Source organism: Oncorhynchus mykiss, chromosome 17 (assembly GCF_013265735.2).
Source record: "Oncorhynchus mykiss isolate Arlee chromosome 17, USDA_OmykA_1.1, whole genome shotgun sequence".
Taxonomy (NCBI): Eukaryota; Metazoa; Chordata; class Actinopteri; order Salmoniformes; family Salmonidae; genus Oncorhynchus; species Oncorhynchus mykiss.
Genome location: NC_048581.1, coordinates 38,022,223 through 38,043,929, shown reverse-complemented (window position 1 = coordinate 38,043,929; position 21,707 = coordinate 38,022,223). Strand labels below are relative to the sequence as shown.

Genomic DNA, 21,707 nt, shown 5'->3' with positions numbered 1-21,707 from the left:
ACAACATACGTTTCTTGAACATAATGTGAAAAACAAGCCCTTGAACAAAACACCAAAAATGCTCATCTCCTTTTAATCTCAAGCTCCCATTTTCTGTGTAACGTCATTGCTTCTCCGCTTTAGCAAAACATTGTTTTTCAGTTAAGGGTATGTTTGTATGCCAACTTTAAATAGCAATTCTTCCCTTTAGGGTCGGAAACATACACAAGATCCATCAAGGATTCATTTATTCAGTTGTTAATGCCCAATAAAATGGAAAATTAAAAGCACACAAAAGTATGTAATATGTTATTTCCTACCTATCATACTTATCCCATTCAACACAATTGAACAAGTCTGTTGATGGAAAAAATAAGCAATGTGTAAAAACAAAAAGAAAACTAACGTAATCTCTATTTTAAAGTAATTAGATCTCGATCAGTTATATCGTTTCAAGGGAAAACGGGAGCGCGGTCTAAGGCACTAACGTGTGTATATACACAGTACGAGTCTAAAGTTTGGACACACCTACTCATTCAAGGGTTTTTGTTTATTTGTACTATTTTCTACACTATAGAATAATAGTGAAGACATGAAAACTATGAAATAACACATATGGAATCTTGTAGTAACCAAAAAAGTTTATATTTGAGATTCTTCAAAGTAGCCATCCTGTGACTTGATGACAGCTTTGCACACTCTTGGCATTCTCTCAATCAGCATCATGAGGTAGTCAGTCACCTGAAATGCATTTCAATTAACAGGTGTGCCTTGTTAAAAGTGAATTAGTGGAATTTCTTTCTTAATGCGTTTGTGCCAGTCAGCTGTGCTGTGACAAGGTCGGTGTGGTATACATAGCCCTATTTGGTAAAAGACCAAGTCCATATTGTGGCAGGAACAGCTCAAATAAACAGTCCATCATTACTTTAAGACATGAAGGTCAGTCAATCTGGAGAATTTCAAGAACTTTGAAAGATACTTCAAGTGCAGTCGCAAAAACCATCAAGCGCTATGATGAAACTGTCTCTCATGAAGACCATCATAGGAAAGGAAGACCCAGAGATATCTCTGCAGCAATGACAGGTGTGTCCTATTACTAATTATGATTTCCCTTTAAGAGAGGTGTATTTTCTGTTTCCCTTTGCAGTAGCTTGGTTTTGGTTCCCTGTGTGTTTGTCCCAGAGTGTGTTTACTAGTCCTAGTGTTTGTTGTTTTTCCAGTATCGCTCTTATCCTTATGTTCTCGTTTTTCAAGTAAAGTTTTTATGTTCATCCCAAATCATTCATTCCTCGTCTGGTCCATTTTCTACACCTGGGTTCATCCTCAGCCCCTCGCATTTTGGTTCCAACCACTGTGTGTTTGTCAGACACAGAGTAGGTGAATGGATGATATCCACGTGTGGTTCCCACTGTGAAGCATGGAGGAGGCGGTGTGATGGTGCTTTTCTGGTGACACTGTCTGTGATTTATTTAGAATCCAAAACACACATGCTACCACAGCATTCTACAGCGATACGTCATCCCATCTGGTTTGTGCTTAGTGGGACTATCATTTGTTTTTCAACCAGACAATGACCCTACACACCTCCAGGCTGTGTAAGGGCTATTTGACCAAGAAGGAGAGTGATGGAGTGCTGCATCAGATGACCTGGCCTTCACATTCAGCCGACCTCAACCCAAATTGAGATACTTTTGGATGTGTTGGAACGCAGGGTGAAGGAAAAGCAGCCAACAAGTGCTCAGGATATGTGGAAACTCCTTCAAGACTGTTGGAAAAGCATTCCAGGTGAAGCTGGTTGAGAGAATGCAGAGCGTGTGCAAAGCTATCATCAAGATAAAGGGTGGCTATTTGAAGAATCTCAAATATATATTTTGTTATTTAACAATTTTTGGTTACTACGTGATTCCATATGTCTTATTTCATAGTTTGTATGTCTTCACTATTATTATTTCTATGTAGAAAATAGTAAAAATAAAGACAAACCCTTGAATGAGTAGATGTTCTAAAACTTTTGACCGGTATTGTGTGTATGTGTGTGTGTATATACACTGCTCCAAAAAATAAAGGGAACACTAAAATAAAACATCATAGATCTGAATGAATGAAATATTCTTATTAAATACTTTTTTAGTTAAATGTGCTGACAACAAAATCACACACAAATCAAATTTATCAACCCATGGAGGTCTGGATTTGGAGTCACACTCAAAATTAAAGTGGAAAACCACAGTACAGGCTGATCCAACTTTGATATAATGTCCTTAAAACAAGTCAAAATGAGGCTCAGTAGTGTGTGTGGCCTCCACGTGCCTATATGACCTCCCTACAACGCCTGGGCATGCTCCTGATGAGGTGGCGGATGGTCTCCTGAGAGATCTCCTCCCAGACCTGAAGTAAAGCATCCACCAACTCCTGGACAGTCTGTGGTGCATGGAGCGAGATATGATGTCCTAGATGTGCTCAATTGGTTTCAGGTCTGGGGAATGGGCGGGCCAGTCCATAGCATCAATGCCTTCCTCTTGCAGGAACTGCTGACACACTCCAGCCACATGAGGTCTAGCATTGTCTTGCATTAGGAGGAACCCAGGGCCAACCGCACCAGCATACAAGGGGTCTGAGGATCTCATCTCGGTACCTAATGGCAGTCAGGCTACCTCTGGCGAGCACATGGAGGGCTGTGCGGCCCCCCAAAGAAATGCCACCCCGTCTGTCACGAGCTCAGTGTGAACCTGCTTTCATCTGTGAAGAGCACATGGCGCCAGTGGCGAATTTGCCAATCTTGGTGTTCTCTGACAAATGCCAAACGTCCTGCACGGTGTTGGGCTGTAAGCACAACCCCCACCTGTGGACGTCTGGCCCTCATACCACCCTCATGGAGTCTGTTTCTGACCGTTTGAGCAGTCACATGCACATTTGTGGCCTGCTGGAGGTCATTTTGCAGGGCTCTGGCAGTGCTCCTCCTGCTTCTCCTTGCACAAAGGCGGAGGTAGCGGTCCTGCTGCTGGGTTGTTGCCCTCCTATGGCCTACTCCACGTCTCCTGATGTACTGGCCTGTCTCCTGGTAGCGCCTCCATGCTCTGGACACTACACTGACAGACACAGCAAACCTTCTTGCCACTTCTCGCATTTATGTGCCATCCTGGATGAGCTGCACTACCTGAGCCACTTGTGTTGGTTGTAGACTCCGTCTCATGCTACCACTAGAGTGAAAGCACCGCCAGCATTCAAAAGTGACCAAAACATCATCCAGGAAGCATTGGAACTGAGAAGTGGTCTGTGGTCACCACCTGCAGAACCACTCCTTTATTGGGGGTGTCTTGCTAATTGCCTATAATTTCCACCTGTTGTCTATTCCATTTGCACAACAGCATGTGAAATTTATTGTCAATCAGTGTTGCTTCCTAAGTGGACAGTTTGATTTCACAGAAGTGTGATTGACTTGGAGTTACATTGTGTTTTTTAAGTGTTCCCTTTATTTTTTTGAGCAGTATATATATATATATATATATATATATATATATATATATATATATATTTAACACACATGACAAGAACATTGTTTGCCTAATAGAGTCAGTCAATCAAGCTGGTGTCTATGTGTATGTGTGATATGGGGCTTAAGCTACTGACCCGGAAGCTAGGCTGTCTCACTCCTCCCAACCTTTTGAGGGGGAGGGTAGACAATGAGCCTGTCGTAGCAGATTGAAGCAATGTCCCCACGCTCTCTGGCAGCTTTCATGACTGGGATAAGTTCTTTGCACGTCGTGCGCACAGCTTTCAAGTAGTCCTTGATAAGGAATATATTGGTTCCTCTCAAGTTCTTAGCTCGCTCAGGAACAGCCATTTTGTCCTTAAACCTTAGGAACTGGATCACTATCGGCCTGGTGATCCATCGGCAGCTTCTCAGTGATCCTTTTTCTTTCTCCTCTGCCCAGTTCTCCTGTGAAGACTCTGGTATGCCATCCACAACGATGGTATTCCTCCTCAATTGTCCCTTTAGATAGTCTGTTTTCCCTGTAATTATGATTGAAAGACAGTGCTGATATCATCTCGCGTGTGCTTACAGTTTGTTATCATCATGCTGCAAGAGTTTTTCAGGACATCCACTTCTCCCTGGGAGAACTGCTAACTGCCCTTAAGGTCCTGGACCTCTCTGGTCAGATCGTTCATTCTCATGTTGGTATAATTGAGTCCAAAGCTCTTGAAGCTATTTTCCGGTTTTTGAAACAACTACCTCTACAACCCTTTTGTGTTCATTTGAAAGATCATTCACCTGTGATAAACACTGTCCTCTCCCTTACTCCCACTGGCTTTAGCCTTGGATGGCATGGTAGCAACTTAGTCTAACGCTGGTATTCCACCTATTTCCAGACAGGGCAGGTCGCAGGGCAGATGGAAACAGCAACAAACAGCAGGTATTTAAACAGCCACAAGCCAGGAACGATCCGCCTTCCCAGCCACAAGGGCTAACTGCTTTGCAGGCTGTGTTCAATCTTTCAAGGGAACCTCGCTAGCTTGATAGCTAACTCGCAGCTAGGTTAGCTGCTACACCAGCAGCTCTTCAGACTTTGGTTGGCATGTTCCCTGGACAGTTACTGTAGTTATCGCGAGTGATTCAGGTCTAAATTAAGCCTATTGATACCACTCACAAATCACGTAAAGTCTTACTAGCACCATTAAAGATAATATCAGGAATTAACATGGACTGTCAATGGAGACACATTTTTTTCTAAGGCGTCAAACAGCCGATGCGTTCACGTCACAATTGGCAGGGGGTGGGGGGGGGGGGGGGTGAGCACAAGAGAAATGTTATCCTCGCTACCAGCTTAATGAAACATGCCACTCAGACACTCTGTAGACAGGAAGTTAATCGAGTTTTGATGCATGTGTTACAGTGGCATATATCGTTTTGATGAAGCCTGTATTCCTGCCTCCAGCACACAGACACACACACTCAGAAGAACTTATAAGATGCAGAATTGAAAGGCAGATGTAATTGTGTAATTCATGTAATGTAATTCATTTTTAAGGTAATTTGATATGCTCTCACCAGGCAAGGCAGGCTAATCAAGGCCTGTTTTAAATCACCAATCCAAAAATTATTTCAATGTTTTAACTCTGCATACAAGGTATGGCGGCACACAACACCTGTTTATGAAAACCCTCATGTAACAAGTATGGATTGTGTGTGCTTTCATCTTAGTCCATTATCATATTCCACATTTACATTATGAAGTGGACACTGTCACTTCATAATTTCATCGGAGAATGACAAGACTAATATCTTTGAATTACATCTTGAACCAATTCTTCCAAATGGGACACAAACTACACTGAGCTCCAAAAGTATTGGGACAGTGACAGTTTGTTTTGGCTTTGTACCCCATGAATATCACCCCCCCCCCCCCCCCCCCCCCCCAAAAAAAATACACAATTTTTCACAATTTTTGTGATGGTGAGAGATGTCTTAGGGGTGTGATATTTGTGCGTCTGTAACTTTCTCACTCATCATTATTCACGGTTCATTCAGGACTATCCGTTATCATGGTAGCATCCACATTATTGTAGAGGTCTTTACAAACATATTATATTCTTATTTACAATAAAAGTGACTCCAAAATGACACAATACATTATATGCCAATAATTTCTATTGGGAACAAAAACAAATAAAAACACAACCAAAGAAAACAGCAAATGCATCTAACAAGTTTGTAGAGTTACAAGCTTGGTGTAATCATTGTGTGCCAGGGATATGGGACCAAATACTAACCTTTTGACTACTTTAGTACACATACACATCTTTCCATGACATAGACTGACTAGGGGAAAGCTATGATCCCTTACTGATGTCACATGTTAAACCACTTCAATCTGTGTAGTTAAAGGGGAGGAGACCGGTTAAAGAAGGATTTTTAAGTCTTGAGACATGGAATGTGTGTGTGTGCCATTCAGAGGGTGAATGGGCAAGGCAAAATATATAAGTGCCTTTGAACGGTGTATGGCAGCAGATGCCAGGTGCACCGATTTGAGTCTGCCAAGAACTGCAAAGGTTATTCACGCTCAACAGTTTTCTGTATGTATCAAGAAGGGTCCACCACTGAAAGAACATCCAGACAACTTTTCACAACTGTGGGAAGCATTGGAGTCAACATGGGCCAGAATTCCTGTGGAACGCTTTTGGCACCTTGAGTCCATGCCCCGATGAATTGAGGCTGTTCGGATGGCAAAAGGGGGTGCAACTCAATATTAGGAAGCTGTTCCTAATGTTTGTACACTCAATGTAAGTGAATTTGTCATAATACTTTTTGTCCCCTAAAATGTACAAAAAGTGCTGTCATTTTTAAATGATATAGATTACATTTCGATATAGTTTAAAATTAAAATAAAAAATGACAGTCTGCAATTTAACCTCATAGTATCATCCAAAGTGCTGGAGTACAGAGCCAAAACAGCAACAAATGTGACACTGTCCCAATACTTTTGGAGCTCACTGTATTTAGTTGCATTAGAATAACACATCCTCATTAAAGCTTAGCAATGTGTCAAATAGTCCAGTTCCCATCCCTCTAGCTCACCATCCCTCTATCCCGCCATCTGCCCTGTTGAGGTAGCTAAAGCCGGTATCGTTCCAGACCAGCACATTTTTCTTATCTGCCCTGCCGATTATTGTGGAGTGGGAGTGTTTAATGCACACGTGTGTTTGAAGTTGGACTAAATGGCCTTTTAACAGGGCTATTACCATGAATTTTCTCCTGGCTGGAAGGTATATAACTCATTAGACTGCCATAAATGAATATCAAATCAAAGGGAGTGAGGATTGATCCCTGAGGAGGTTTCCATCGACTTCAACCGCTTGCTCCACCAGTCCTAGGGTTAAGCCACCGATGCGCTCTTCCTCCTTTAACATTTAGATGAGTTACCACTTTCAAAGACCTCACTCGATACTGTTTGTGTCTAGCACGTACACAGTGTGTGTCTGTGTCAACACGTGTGCAAAACGTAAACCGCGCTCAATGAAGTGTGAGGAGTGTGCTGAAAATGACTGACAGGTTCGCATGCTCAGTAAATTGTTTTCTGAAGGAGTGAATGCTGCTAGATTGGGACTTCTTCCATCTGCTTTCTTGCCTTTGGCTGCCTGTCTGTCAAGTGCTGGAGCAATTGGAGCAGTGTTGTAAATAATTATTTTGCTTGGTGTGTGTGACACTCTTTGGATGATTGGAGTGTGCCGTTGTTAATGCGCTGTAACGTCTCGGATACTACGCTACATCGTTGAATGGTTAAATTGTTCTCAGACCATGGTGTTGTGCACCAAGTGGCTGATCACAGTGGTGTGCGTGTGGGTGTGTGCATGTCATGCACATACAGTATGTGTGTGTTTTTAGTGCTCAAACTTGCTCTCATACTTTGCTTGAACATTCCCTCACACCTGTGTGTGTCTTTCCTTTCCTCCAGTTCCTGGCTCTGTTCCTTTGGAATCCATCCAGACCGGACCGTACGAGGAGAAGATCTTCATGCAGTGGAAGGCACCTAACGAGACCAATGGCGTCATCACGCTCTACGAGGTGAGTCTCATCGACACAGCCAACACAGGTCATCATGGCAGCTGCTAATAGGGTTATTTTCTCACTTCCTCAGCACACGGGAAATATGCTCAGAATTATATCCTCAACTTGCACAACACAACATTTTTCTCATATTTCACACTTTGTCTTACTCATAGTTCCCAGCTCTCAATTACATTTTTTTCACAAATTAAGAAGCTTAACTTTAAGCAGGATCGGTCCTGGTCGGTCCTTGGATGGGAGACCAGATGCTGCTGGAAGTGGTGTTGGCAGGTCAGAAGGGGGCACTCTTGGTCTAAGAAGATTCCAGTGAACCAGGGCAGTAAAGGGAACATTGCCCTGCCGAGGGTGTTGCCTTTCATATGGGAAATTACCTTCACCTCTCCACCATGCTAGCTGATGTGTGGTGAGTCTTCAGGCTCAAAAATGGTTGCTGTGCATCACCCAAGTGGGTGCCATACATTGATGGTGGTAGAGGTGAGTTTCCCCCTTACTTAAAGCTGTTTGAGCAAAAAGCGCTAAATAAATACAATCAATAATTATTATTATTAATCTGGCAGTTGTTAAAATATATTATATATACAAAAGTATGTGGAAACCCCTTCAAATGAGTGGATTCAGCTATTTCAGCCACACCCGTTGCTGACAGGTGTATAAAATCGAGCACACAGCCATGAAATCTCCATAGACAGACATTGGCAGGAGAATGGCCTTACTGAAGAGCTTGGTGACTTTCAACGTGGCACCATCATAGGATGCCAATTTTCCATCATGTTAGTTCGTCAAATTTCTTTCCTGCTAGAGCTGCCCCGGTCAACTGTTAGTGCTGTTATTGTGAAGTGGAAACCTCTAGGGAGTGATGACTCACACTTCACCATCTGGCAGCCCGACAGACAAATCTGTGTTCAGTAGATGCCAGGACCCTTAATTCCATTAAAGGGAAATCTTAACGATTCTGTGCTTCCAAATTTTTGGTAAAAGTTTGGGGAAGGCACTTTCCTGTTTCAGCATGATAATGACCTCGTGCACAAGGCAAGGTCCATACCGAAATATCGAGATCGTTGTGGAAGAACCTCAATAATGCTCTTGTGGCTGAATGGAAGCAAGTCCCCGCAGCAATGTTCCAACATCTAGTGGTAAGCCTTCCCAGAAGAGTGGATGCTGTTATTGCAGCAATGGGGGGACCAACTCCATATTTATACCCATGATTTTGGAATGAGATGTTTCAACGAGCAGGTGTCCATGTACTTTTGGTCATGTAGTGTACCAGCCAACCCTTCTTGTGAACTATCCAAAATGGCTAACACGTGAAGCTTGTGGTCTTACCAGAGATGCTCTCTGACAGATTAGAGGGATAGTTGATTTTCAGATGACCCTTTTCAGATTTGCATGTCATTTCCTCTGGACCACGGTGCTGTGACATTTAGCTAGGCCTTGAAAAGGTGTCAAGGAGCTGCAGAGAAAAGGCACCATAAAGTCTTATGATGAGTGGAGTCCTTTTTGAACCATTGTTTAGAAAAGTAGACTTGTCATTCATTTCGAAGTAGACTCTGCAGTCTATGGACAGTCCACACTAATTAAGTATTGATCTGCTGTTACATTTCTTTCTATATGAGATCGTATAACTTTGTTAAAATAAAATCAAATGACCTTGGTGGTCCATTAAATGCTTGTTTGTGTGAGTGAAGGGGCGAGGGATGGACAAAAGGCTCCTTCTACATTTTATTCTGTGTGTCTGAATCTGGGCCGACTTTCAATTTACAAGTAGCTTTTGTTTCCGAGCCAGCATCATTAATATGAAATTAGCCTTTTGCCGTCTCGTCCATAACAGGATTGTCCGAATATTTAAAAAAAAATTAAGTCCAGTACAATGCGTTCCCATTTGGTGTAATTGCCTATAATTACCCCTATTGATTGGATTAAAAGCCTCCGATGGAATCATCTGGGAGATCTGAGGATCCAAAGGACTCTTCTCTCGCTTTTAGGCCACGGGCAAATTAGATTAGGGACAATATCCTCAAATGGGAAAATAAAGGAGGCGGGAGAGGATGTGGCGAGGTGGGCAGAGGGTGGTGGGGGGCTGAAACCTTTGGTGATGGTAAACACACTAATATGCATAGAGACGTGACACTGTTCATAAAGGCCTGTATTGTAGCAATCTAATATGAACCAACAAACAGGTTCAAATGCAAATGAATTACTTAAAAATAATCAATGTGATTTTCTGGATTTTTGTTTTAGATTCCGTCTCTCACAGTTGAAGTGTACCTATGATAAAAAAAATGACAGACCTCTACATGCTTTGTAAGTAGGAAAACCTGCAAAATGGGCAGTGTATCAAATACTTGTTCTCCCCACTGTATGTGTGCTTGTGTGTAATGGAATGTATAGCCATTATGGACATTATGTGGATAGAATATTTAGTATATCTGTAGAATACGTAGGATAGAACAGTGCATTCGGAAAGTATTCAGACTACTTTTTCCACATTTTTTTTGTTCTACAATGGATTTTAAAAATAATACCCTCATCAATCTACACACAATACCCTGTAATGACAAAGCAAAAACTGTTTTTTAGAAATGTTTGCTAATTTATAAAACTTAAATATCACATTTACATAAGTATTCAGACCCTTTACTCAGGACTTTGTTAAAACACCTTTGGCAGCAATTACAGCTGCCAAAGGTGAGTCTTCTTGAGTGCTACGCTACAAGCTTTCTCCCATTCTTCTCTGCAGATCCTCTCAAGCTCTGTCGGGTTGGATGGGGAGCGTTGCTGCACAGCTATTTTCAGGTCTCTCCAGAGATGCTCGATTGGGATAAAGTCCGGGCTCTGGCTGGTGACACTCAAGGACATTCAGAAAGACACCGGGTGGAGCTAAGCACAGGCAAAATCCTAGAGGAAAACCTTCTTCCGTCTGCTTTACAACAGACACTGGGAGAGGAAGTCACTGTTCAGCAGGACAATAACTGACAACACATGCCAAATCTACACTGAAGTTGCTTACCAACAAGACAGTGAATGTTCCTGAGTGGACAAATCTATGGCAAGATTTGAAAATTGCTGTCTTGTCATGATCCCCATCATCTGGACAGAGCTTGAAGAATTCTGAAAAGAATAAACGTCTAATATTGCACAATCTAAGTGTGCAATGCTCTTAGAGATTTACACAAGAAAACTCACCATTGCAATCGCTGCCAATGGTGTTTCTAGCATGTATTGACTCTGAATACTTAACTTAATACTTAAGCAACAACTATTTTTTAGTTATTTCATTTCTATCAATCTGAAAAAAAAATATTCCATTCTAATATTTTGTGTAGATTGTTGACAAAAAAAATGTCCAACTTTGTAGCAATAAAATGTGAAGTAATCCAAGGGGTAAGAAAACTTTCGCAAGCTGTATCTTCACCAATAATGAGTTTTGAAGTACTTTCTGAATTCCTGTTCAGAAGAGTGCAGAAAAAGTTGACACTAATAACGATTGTTTATTCCGCATAAGGAAACATGCACAGCTGAGGAACATGTTTCCTGAGAGTACAATTTTTCATATCTCAAGAAAATATACTTAAATATACTTTCAAAGAGGTATATTGAATTTAGATGTGCACAATATATTTAAAGTAAACTTTAAAAAATGCATATGCAAAGTTGTTTGCATATTCCCCAGCATCCTTTTCTGCAGCTGAAGTTTTGATTTATAATAGGATATTGTTCCTCATATGTAGCTTATTAAAATGTTTGATGTTCATTTTCAAACTGAATAATGTTGTTCTTTTAATTACACATTACATATTAAACATTTACCACCGTAATGTGAACAACTAAAGTGTAAAATTCCACTGGTGCACAGTTCTCCATAGCATTATTTGTAATCTGCTACTTCAGCAACAACTGCTGTAAATAACTTGTTCAAATTGGTTGAGAAGATTCCTTGGTCAATGAAGGTAATCTTTACATGGCAAATTATATTAGCTACAGTGGTTAATGATTAGAAGTGTACATGTAAAATTATACTTAAATCACATTATAAATATACTTTTTTTGCAAAGAAAATGCAGGAATTGTAATTCAAATGACCATTTTCGAATTTTCCTAATTTATGAGAAATATACATAATGTACTTCAGGTGTATTCAAAGTATATTTATTTTGCTCTTTATCTAATATACAAAGAATATACTTATTTACAAGAAATGTCCCAATTTAGATAATTGTATATGTATTTAATATACTTAAACACTAATAAATACAAATAAGATTGACATTAAATGTATTTCAAATGTTTATATACTTAAGTATATTTACAGTGCCTTGCAAAAGTATTCATCCCCCTTGGAGTTTTTCCTATTTTGTTGCATTACAACCTGTAATTTAAATGGATTTTTATTTGGATTTCATGTAATGGACATACACAAAATAGACCAAATTGGTGAAGTGGAATTTTAAAAAGTATTTGTTTAAAAACAAACAAAAAAACGGAAAAGTGGTGTGTGCATACGTATTCACCGCCTTTGCTATGAAGCTCCTAAATAAGATGTGGTGCAACAAAATTACATTCAGAAGTCACATAATTAGTTAGATTTCACACAGGTGGAATTTATTTAAGTGTCACTTTTTTATTTCACCTTTATTTAACCAGGTAGGCTAGTTGAGAACAAGTTCTCATTTGCAACTGCGACCTGGCCAAGATAAAGCATAGCAGTGTGAGCAGACAACACAGAGTTACACATGGAGTAAACAATTAACAAGTCAATAACACAGTAGAAAACAAAGGGGGAGTCTATATACAATGTGTGCAAAAGGCATGAGGAGGTAGGCGAATAATTACAATTTTGCAGATTAACACTGGAGTGATAAATGATCAGATGGTCATGTACAGGTAGAGATATTGATCTGTCACATGATCTCAGTATATATCCACCTGTTCTGAAAGGCCCCAGAGTCTACAACACCACTAAGCAAGGGGCGAGTTCTCCAAACAGGTCAGGTACAATGTTGTAGAGAAGTACAGATCAGGGTTGGGTTACAAAAAAATAAACTTTGAACATCCCACGGGGCACCATTAAATCCATTCTTAAAAATGGAAAGAATATGGCATCATAACAAACCTGCCAAGAGAGGGCTGCCCACCAAAACTCACTGACCAGGCAAGGAGGGCATTAATCAGAAAGGCAACAAAGAGACCAAAGATAACCCTGAAGGAGCTGCAAAGCTTCACAGCGGAGATTGGAGTATCTGCCCATTGGACCACTTTAAACCGTACACTTCACAGAGTTGGGCTTTACAGAAGAGTGTCCAGAAAAAAAAAACATTGCTTAAAGAACAAAATAAGCAAAAACATTTGGTGTTGCTAAAATGCATGTGGGAGACTCCCTAAACATATGGAAGAAGGTACTCTGGTCAGATGAGACTAAAATGTAGCTTTTTGGCCATCAAGGAAAACGCTATGTCTGTCACAAACTCAACACCTCTCATCACCCCGAGAACAACATCCCCACAATGAAGCATGGTGGTGGTATCATCATGCTGTGAGGATGTTTTTCATCGACAGGGACTGGGAAACTGGTCAGAATTGAAGGAATGATGGATGCCGCTAAATACAGGGAAATTCTTGAGGGAAATCTGAAATCTCCCAGAGATTTGAGACTGGGACGGAGGTTTACCTTGCAGCAGGACAATGACCCTAAGCATACTGCTAAAGCAACACTCAAGTGGTTTATTAAGGGGAAACATTTAAATGTCTTGGAATGGCCTAGTCAAAGCCCAAACCTTAATCCAATTGAGAATCTGTGGTATGACTTAAAGATTGCTGTACACCGGTGGAACCCATCCAACTTGAAGGAGCTGGAGCAGTTTTGCCTTAAAGAATGGGCAAAAATCCCAGTGGCTAGATGTGCCAGGGTTATGGATACATACCCCAAGAGACTTGCAGCTGTAATTGCTGCAAAAGGTGTCTCTACAAAGTATTGACTTTGGGCGGGTGAATAGTTATGTACGCTATAGTTTTCAGTTTTTTGTCTTATTTCTTGTTTGTTTCACAATAAAAAACATTTTGCATCTTGCATGTTGTGTAAATGAAATTATACAAACCCCCCCAAAAATATATTTTAATTCCAGGTTGTAAGGCAACAAAATAGGAAAAATGCCAAGGGGGTGAATACTTACGCAATATACTTTCGCAGTAAACTTAAATATATTAAAATATGTTAATGAAGTATTTTAAATAAATGAAATCCTGCTTGGGCTGTAAGCCCACGGCCCTCTAATATTGACCCATGATAAAGACTACTGCAGGGAGGCTTACGGACCTGACACTGATCGTGCCCTTGTCAGTCTTTTGCTAATTGACTAATCAAACGCAGGTCGAGATATTGATCCCCAGCAGTATTAGCCCCCATCCTGCTAGGCTAGCTCTGATCCCCGCTCACTAGAAATAATCAAAGTACAGTGGCCACACAAAAAAGTCACAGCACGTCTGTAATCCATTCTAGTACCAGGGTTGTGTTTATTATTTTTGAAATGGGAAAGATCGCTCAGAAAATGAGTAAAACAGAGAGGTGCTCGCTGTCTTAACTCATCCAATGAGAAATGCTGGTTTTCGTATTCCTTTGGATTTATATTGTAACATTGTGCTACAGTGCGCCACTGTCTGCCTCCCAGTCAGAGAGGTAGTATGATCATATAACCCAGTCACTGGATCAATGGGAGCTAACACCTATGTTATCATTCATACAAGTTAAAATACCATCAATGCAATTGCATTTTACATGTCTTCTTAGCTCTCATTGACTTGACTTAACAGATGAACCATGCGCAATGCTGATGTCAGTTTACAAACAACCGTCTGACTTTTCACATCATGCAAACCAGATAGCTGACATGTCAAACAGATACATGCGCCATGACTGATATGTGTATTATAAGCAACCGTCAGTTCCTGTGACCTGGGTTGACTTCTAAGCTACGCTAATGGTAGAACAGCAGTGGCATGACTGCGGGTTCAAGCAAAGTGTTAAGGTCAAGGTTCAAGGTTCAAGCACTGAATCACACATACACATACAGACGCAGATGCAGACACACACACACACACACACACACACACACACACACACACACACACACACACACACACACATTAATATACTGTATGAGTACATAAACAGGGCCCCCTAAGATGAGTGCCACCGGGCGCCAGGTTGAGGATGTGTTCAGGATTAGGATTCTGCCTTTTGATCACACACATACGCACGCACACACACAGGCTTCTCACTCACAGTTTTTCACAAAGCAACTTTGTACTATCGAGTCATCAAGGCTTTTCTGAAATTAATTGCCTTTGCTGACAAAAAAAAGAGAAAGAAGACGCATAATGACTTTGCATTAATCAGTGCTGAAGAATCTGTTTGAGGTGGCTTTCTTTCTGTAGTGTGCCCTCTTACTTTTCGCCAAGCATTGTCTGCATGCAAAATACTTCAGCAATTGAATGCTTTGTGTTGATCTCTGTTTTGTTGAACATGTTCCCACTCCTCGTCAGTCTTTTGGGTGTCTGATGATATTTGTTGAAAACAGAAGTAGTTTGTGGGGATAGAACTTGTTTTTCTACCTTTGACGATCAGTGACCAAAGCCACCGTCTGTATTCAGAGGTGGCGAATGAGATTTTTCTCTAATGCTTGAAGCCTGTTTTTTCCATTTAGATGAATAGGACAACACAACTTCCAATTTTTCTCATAGCTTAATACACCCTTAATAGAAACTGCAAACACATTATCCCATGCAGTTGCCAATCTCAGATCTGTGATGATGCTGTGCTCAGCTCAACTATTTCCAACTCTTTGACCACACAAACGCACACATTACTCCCACAGCCTCTGATGGCAGTAGGGTACCTCTGAAGAGTGCCACCGGGCTAAATTGGGACCTGTTGTGAATGGCCTGATGTATTGGGGCGAGTTAGCGCCTCACGAAGATAAACATTTTATTTTGTCTGTCTGTCAGCAATGTGCTAAATTGAGTGGTTGGCTCTCTCTCATGAGCATCGCAGCCAACACAGTTTGCTTTTCCCTGTCGTCGGGGCCTGTGGGGACGTGAAAAGTGGCAGAGGTGGCAACTGTCCCTTGTTGTGTCTCACCTTCAGGATAGAGATACATAGATTTATAGAGATGTGGTATTTTGTTGTAAGAATCACAGCATGTACACAAGTAGTTGTGTGTCTATTGACATAGAATCACGGAGGATGGAGATGGAGGGGATTGTGCTAGAGGCTGGGAATATGTTTGGAGTGAAGTCAGCAAGTGCAAGGTTTTAGCTGGGGATCAGGAGTGCTTATAGGGATAGAGATTCGGATAGAGTACATATTTTACAACAGTACTGTACATTTAAACATTGCTTGCCTACAGTGCATTCGGAAAGTATTCAGACCCCTTGACTTTTTACAAATGTTACATTACAGCCTTATTCTAAAATGTATGAAATAGTTTTTTCCCCTCATCAATCGCCACATAATAACCCATAATGAATAAGCAAAAACATGTTTTAATAAAAAAAAAATGTATTTAAAATAAAACATGGAAATATCACATTTACATAAGTCTTCAGACCCTTTACTCAGTACTTTGTTGAAGCACCTTTGGCTGCAATTACAGCCTTGAGTCTTCTTGGGTATGATGCTACAAGCTTGGCACACCTGTATTTGGGGAGTTTCTCCCTTTCTTCTCCGCATATCTTCTCAAGCTCTGTCAGGTTGGATGGGGAGAGTTGCTGCATAGCTATTTTCAGGTCTTTCCAGAGATGTTTGATCGGGTTCAAGTCCGAGCCTTGGCTGGGCCACTCAAGGACTTTCAGAGACTTGTCCCGAAGCCACTCCTGCGTTGTCTTGGCTGTGTGCTTAGGACCGTTGTCCTATTGGAAGGTGAACCTTCGCCCCAGCAGGTTGTCATCAAGGATCTCTTTGTACTTTGTTCCATTCATCCCTCCCTCGATCCTGACTAATCTCCCGGTCCCTGCCGCTGAAAAACATCCCCACAGCATGATGCTCCCACCACCATGGTGCCAGGTTTCCTCCAGATGTGTCAGTTGGTATTCAGGCCAAACGGTTAAATCTTGGTTTCATCAGACCTTCAGGTGCCTTTTGGCAATCTGCAAGCGAGCTGTCATGTGCCTTTACTGAGGAGTGGTTTCTGTCTGGCTACTCCACCATAAAGGCCTGATTGGTGTGCTGCAGATGTGGTTGTCCTTCTGAAAGGTTTTCCCATGTCCACAGAGGGACTCTGTAGCTCTGTCAGTGACCATCGGGTTCTTGTTCACCTCCCTGACCAAGGCCCTTCTCTCCCAATTGCTCAGTTTGGCCAAGTGTCTAGTTCTAGGATGAGTCTTGGTGGTTCCAAACGTATTCCATTTAATGATGGAGGCCACTGTGTTCTTGGGGACCTTTGTGAGACCGAAATTACAAGATTATGTTATACTGTTATTGCATCAAATGGTTATTTTATGGAATAGAGTAGTGTTCTCAGAACACTCTCATCTGTGTGTAGTCTTCTGAGTTTGGCCTCTAGGGGCTTAATGCTGAGATTGGATTTACGATGCCTACGATGCATTCTGTAGCAAGAGTCGGTGTTTGTGTACTGGGAGGTACCAGGGTGGAGATGGCTCGGGTATGGATAATGATGAGGGGAACCTTGTTTTGGGGCCCAGACCCTGGTTTCCACACAATAAGAACACTCTTTACAGCAGATACTGTCTGCTGTGTATAATTAATACAAATCCTAACCTTGTGACCCATTCCCCACATATTTTGTTTGTCATGTAGACTAAGTGTATCTTTTCTATAAAAGATCTTTGTATCCTTTGGTTCGGGGCTCTCAACAAATCATCTAAGGGTGGTTCGTTAACCAGCAATCGTTATTGCAGAGCACTCACATCATTCACTTGTGTGATAAGTTTGTCTCTCCTCATTTGAAATTAAAGATATTAACCACCACACTTCAACACTGCAGAAATGGATGGAGGCCACTGTGTGCTGCAGAATGGTTCTGGTAACCTTCCCCAGATTGGTGCCTCGACACAATCCTGTCTCGGAGCTCAACAGACAATTCCTTTGACCTCATGGCTTGGTTTTTCCTCTGACATTCACTATCAACTCTGGGACCTTATATAGACAGGGGTGTGCCTTTCTAAATCATATCCAATCAATTGAGTTTACCACAGGTGGACTCAAATCAAGTTGTTGAAACATCTCAAGGATGATCAATGGAAACAGGATGCACCTGAGCTCAATTTCAAATCTCATAGCAAAGGGTCTGAATACTTGTGTAAATAAGGTATTTCTGTTTTTTATTTTTAATACATTTGCAAAAATTTCTAAAAACCTGTCTTCGCTTTGTCATGATGGGGTACCCCGTGTAGATGAGTAATTATAGAATAAGGCTATAACCTAACAAAATGTGGAAAAGGGGAAGGGGTCTCAAATTAGAATTTGCCTGGTCTTTGTGGTCTATCTCTCTCATCTCATGGACAAATTACATAACTGACGCATAATACAGTTGATTGTGAATTGCAATTTCTACTGCTGTCTATTCTAAGCTAACTGTGTACGTAGCATTCGTCACAAGACAGCTTCTCTGCTGTCTCTTGATATGCAGCACCATTTCTACACAATATCTGACAGCTCAGAGGGCCTGATAACAGAGGCATGAAATGACAATGCTGGAAACTGTACATAAAAACAAAAACATTCGGTGCCCAAATGAACAGTCTTCCTTTGTCTCGCATCACTTTGTGACAGTTCTCAAAGGACGACGGGCGTCAATACATTCCCTCCCTTTACATCTTTCCCTAGATTCACTGTACTGTAATTGTGTGCACATCCTGGTAGGACCACTGTTTACATCCAAGTCTTTCCTGTACGATTTTTGGAGCTTGTATCCAGTAGACCATCCAACAGTCCAGTCAACCCTCATACCCTCTGTCCATATAAGGTGTTGTTTGTACATGTTATATGTTGTGCAATTGATTAATTCCATGCCACAAATAATTAATCTGTTTCAGAACATATAACATGTTACAAGCGGTACCGCATGTGTCCCTGATTCCCAGGGAGCGATAGATGTGCAAGCGAAGCCACTTAATACTCGTTAAACTCAATTACAGGCCTGACCTGCATTTACCAGTTCGCTAATGGCCTGAGTGGAGTGGATTAGGTCCCATGCCCCGAGCTGGCAGCCATATGGCAGCCGTGTCGCCTGCCCCTAATGCAGCCAGGCAGCCAACTCCACTGATCACGTGCCCAGGCAGTTCAATTCCTACAGCGATCACATACACAACCTAAAAATGTATGCACTCATGAAATGTGAGTCACTCTGGATAAATGTGTCTCCTATATGGCATATTTTATTAGTATAATTATTATTTATTTATTTTTATTATTTAAAATTTTACCCCCTTTTCTCACCAATTTCGTGGTATCCAATTGTTAGTAATTACTATCTTGTCTCATCGCTACAACTCCCGTACGGGCTCGGGAGAGACGCAGGTCGAAAGCCATGCGTCCTCCGAAACACAACCCAACCAAGCCACACTGCTTCTTAACACAGTGCGCATCCAACCCGGAAGCCAGCCACACCAATGTGTCGGAGGAAACACCGTGCACCTGGCGACCTTGGTTAGCGTGCACTGCGCCAGGTGCCTGGTGCGCGATGAGACAAGGATATCTCTACCGGCCAAATCCTCCCTAACCCGGACAACGAATTGTGCGTCGCCCCACGGACCTCCCGGTCGCGGCTGGCTGCGACAGACCCTGGGCACGAACCCAGAGTCTCTGGTGGCACAGCTAGCGCTGCGATTATATTTTATTATTTTTATATTATATAGACCTATCATTTCCTCCCCCCATTGTAGCCTCTCATTCACACATGCCTCAGCATCATTCCCTCTTGATTTGTATCTGATGTGAAACTGAAAAAGCTTACAACTGCATGGATATGCATGGCTAATGGAAGACCGTTGATTGCCGTGTGGCTTTCGAAACTGTCCACAACTTTGTCCCCGCGGTGAAAAAATGTATAGATCAATACAGCGACTCAGGCCATTGTTGCAGTGGTACTTTGCAGACTTTTCATAGATTGCATATAGGTTTACATATGTCGTGTCTTTGGCTATGCCGGATTAAGTGATATGACATGCTATTCTATAAAATAATTTCTCCGTAATTAATATTACCTGATTGAGCTAATCATGTAAATGTAATTAACTAGAGAGTCGGGCACCACAAAAGCTGTTATCTTCCGAATAAACTCTTAAAGACCTAGTAATATTTTACATCAATAGCAGTCAATATTAATCATCACCTTAATTCAGTCTCATCTGAAAGTTGTAAATTCTTGGTTATATTCATGAACCCTGGCTAACAAGTTGAATCAGCAATACAAAATTGGGGTTAATTATTTATTTACTAAATACCTAACTAATCACAGAATTACATATACAAAGAAGTAATCATACCTTGATTACAAATTACGTCATAAAGGAAAACGTCCCTGGCGGGCGGAACAGATATGACATCTGGTTACACAAAAGAAAAGGGGCTGGGTTTGAGTGAAAGAGCGGGAAGACTGAGGGACAAAGGGAGAAGCTGTGCTATCATAAATACAGTATCTTATGCATTCTAAATTACTGCTAGCAGGTATCACTTCTGTAGTGAATACGAGTTCAAAGTTCATACCATTCACAACCGAAGCTCACACTGAGGTTGGCTTAGTTCCGTAGTTGACATGTTAGTCCTTTTAATGCAGAGGCTGCAGACCTCATGTACTTGGAACAGGAGGTTATATTGTCTTCAAGGCTTTATATAGGAAGGGAGAGGAGGGCGTGTTTGAAAAGTTTTATAACCCATGTCTCTTCACAAGGGCGGGCCACTGATTGAGCAGAGCCCTAACCTTATGAAAACCCAAATCTCTCATTTGGAAGCTAAAATTACATTTCATCTTTTCACCAATAATTTTATATTCAAACATTTAAATTGAACAACAATTCCATGTGAATCCGATAACTACAATGTGCAGACTTTGCACTGTAGAGTTTGTCATCTTATCATTGATGAGAATGTCTCAGATGACAACCCGAAGTGACATCATATTCATTAAGTACCACCGCATATGTTCAATTGGTCGGATTACCACAATATAGTTAATTTCCCCCCACCTTCTGATGTTCCCAGAATCTCAATGTTAACCAAGGGGTTTTCAAATTTCCCATCAGTAGGGTAGAGAGTGGAAAAAGGGGGGAAGAGTTATTTGACTGTCATAAACCTACCCCCAGGCCAACGTCATGACACTGAGAATGTTGTGACAAACAAAAAACATCTAGTCAGCAGCAGTCATGTGGGCAAAAACAGCTTGTTGATGAGAGAGGACAAAGGAGAATGGCAAGAATCGTGCAAGCTAACAGGCGTGCCAGAAACTGATAAATAAATCAAATAAAATGTGTCATATGCGTCAGAATACAACAGTGAAATGCTTACTTACAAGCCCTTAACCAACAATGCTTTAGAAGTTAAGAAGAAAAACATGTTAAGTAAAAAATACATAATTGAAAATAAGAAGTAATAAATAATTATACAGCATCAGTAAAATAACAATAGCAAGGCTACAGTATATAGAGGGGGTACCAGTACAGAGTCAATGTGTGGGTTCACAGGTTAGTCGGGGTAATTGAGTTAATATGTATATGTAGGTAGAGTTATTAAAGTGACCATGCATAGATAATAAACAGAGTAGCTGCAGTGTAAAAGAGGGGTCTGGGTAGCCCTTTGATTAGCTGTTCAGGAGTCTTATGGCTTGAGAGTAGAAGCTGTTAAGAAGCCTTTCGGACCTAGACTTGGTGCTCTGGCACTGCTTGCCGTGTGGCAGCAGAGAGAACAGTCTATGACTAGGGATGCTGGGGTCTTTGACAATATTTAGGGCCTTCCTCTGACACCGCCTGGTATAGAGGTCCTGGATGGCGGGAAGCTTGGCCCCAGTGATGTACTGGGCCGTACGCACTACCCTCTGTAGTGCCTTGCGGTCAGAGGCCGAGCTGTTGCCATACCAGGCAGTGATGTAACCAGTCAGGATGCTCTCGATGGTGCAGCTGTAGATCCTTTTGCGGATCTGAGGACCCATGCCAA

At 41.5% G+C, this 21,707-nt stretch overlaps 1 protein-coding gene across 13 annotated transcripts in view; it reads left to right on the top strand.

Annotated features, from left to right (window-relative positions):
- Positions 1–21,707, top strand: part of ptprt (protein tyrosine phosphatase receptor type T) — a 413,011-nt gene that overhangs the window by 251,200 nt on the left and 140,104 nt on the right. For all 13 annotated transcript variants that reach the window (XM_036949848.1, XM_036949853.1, XM_021568407.2 and 10 more), the window contains exon 9: positions 7,434–7,543. In XM_036949848.1, coding sequence (XP_036805743.1) covers positions 7,434–7,543 — 110 coding nt within the window. The remainder of the gene's footprint in view (positions 1–7,433; positions 7,544–21,707) is intronic.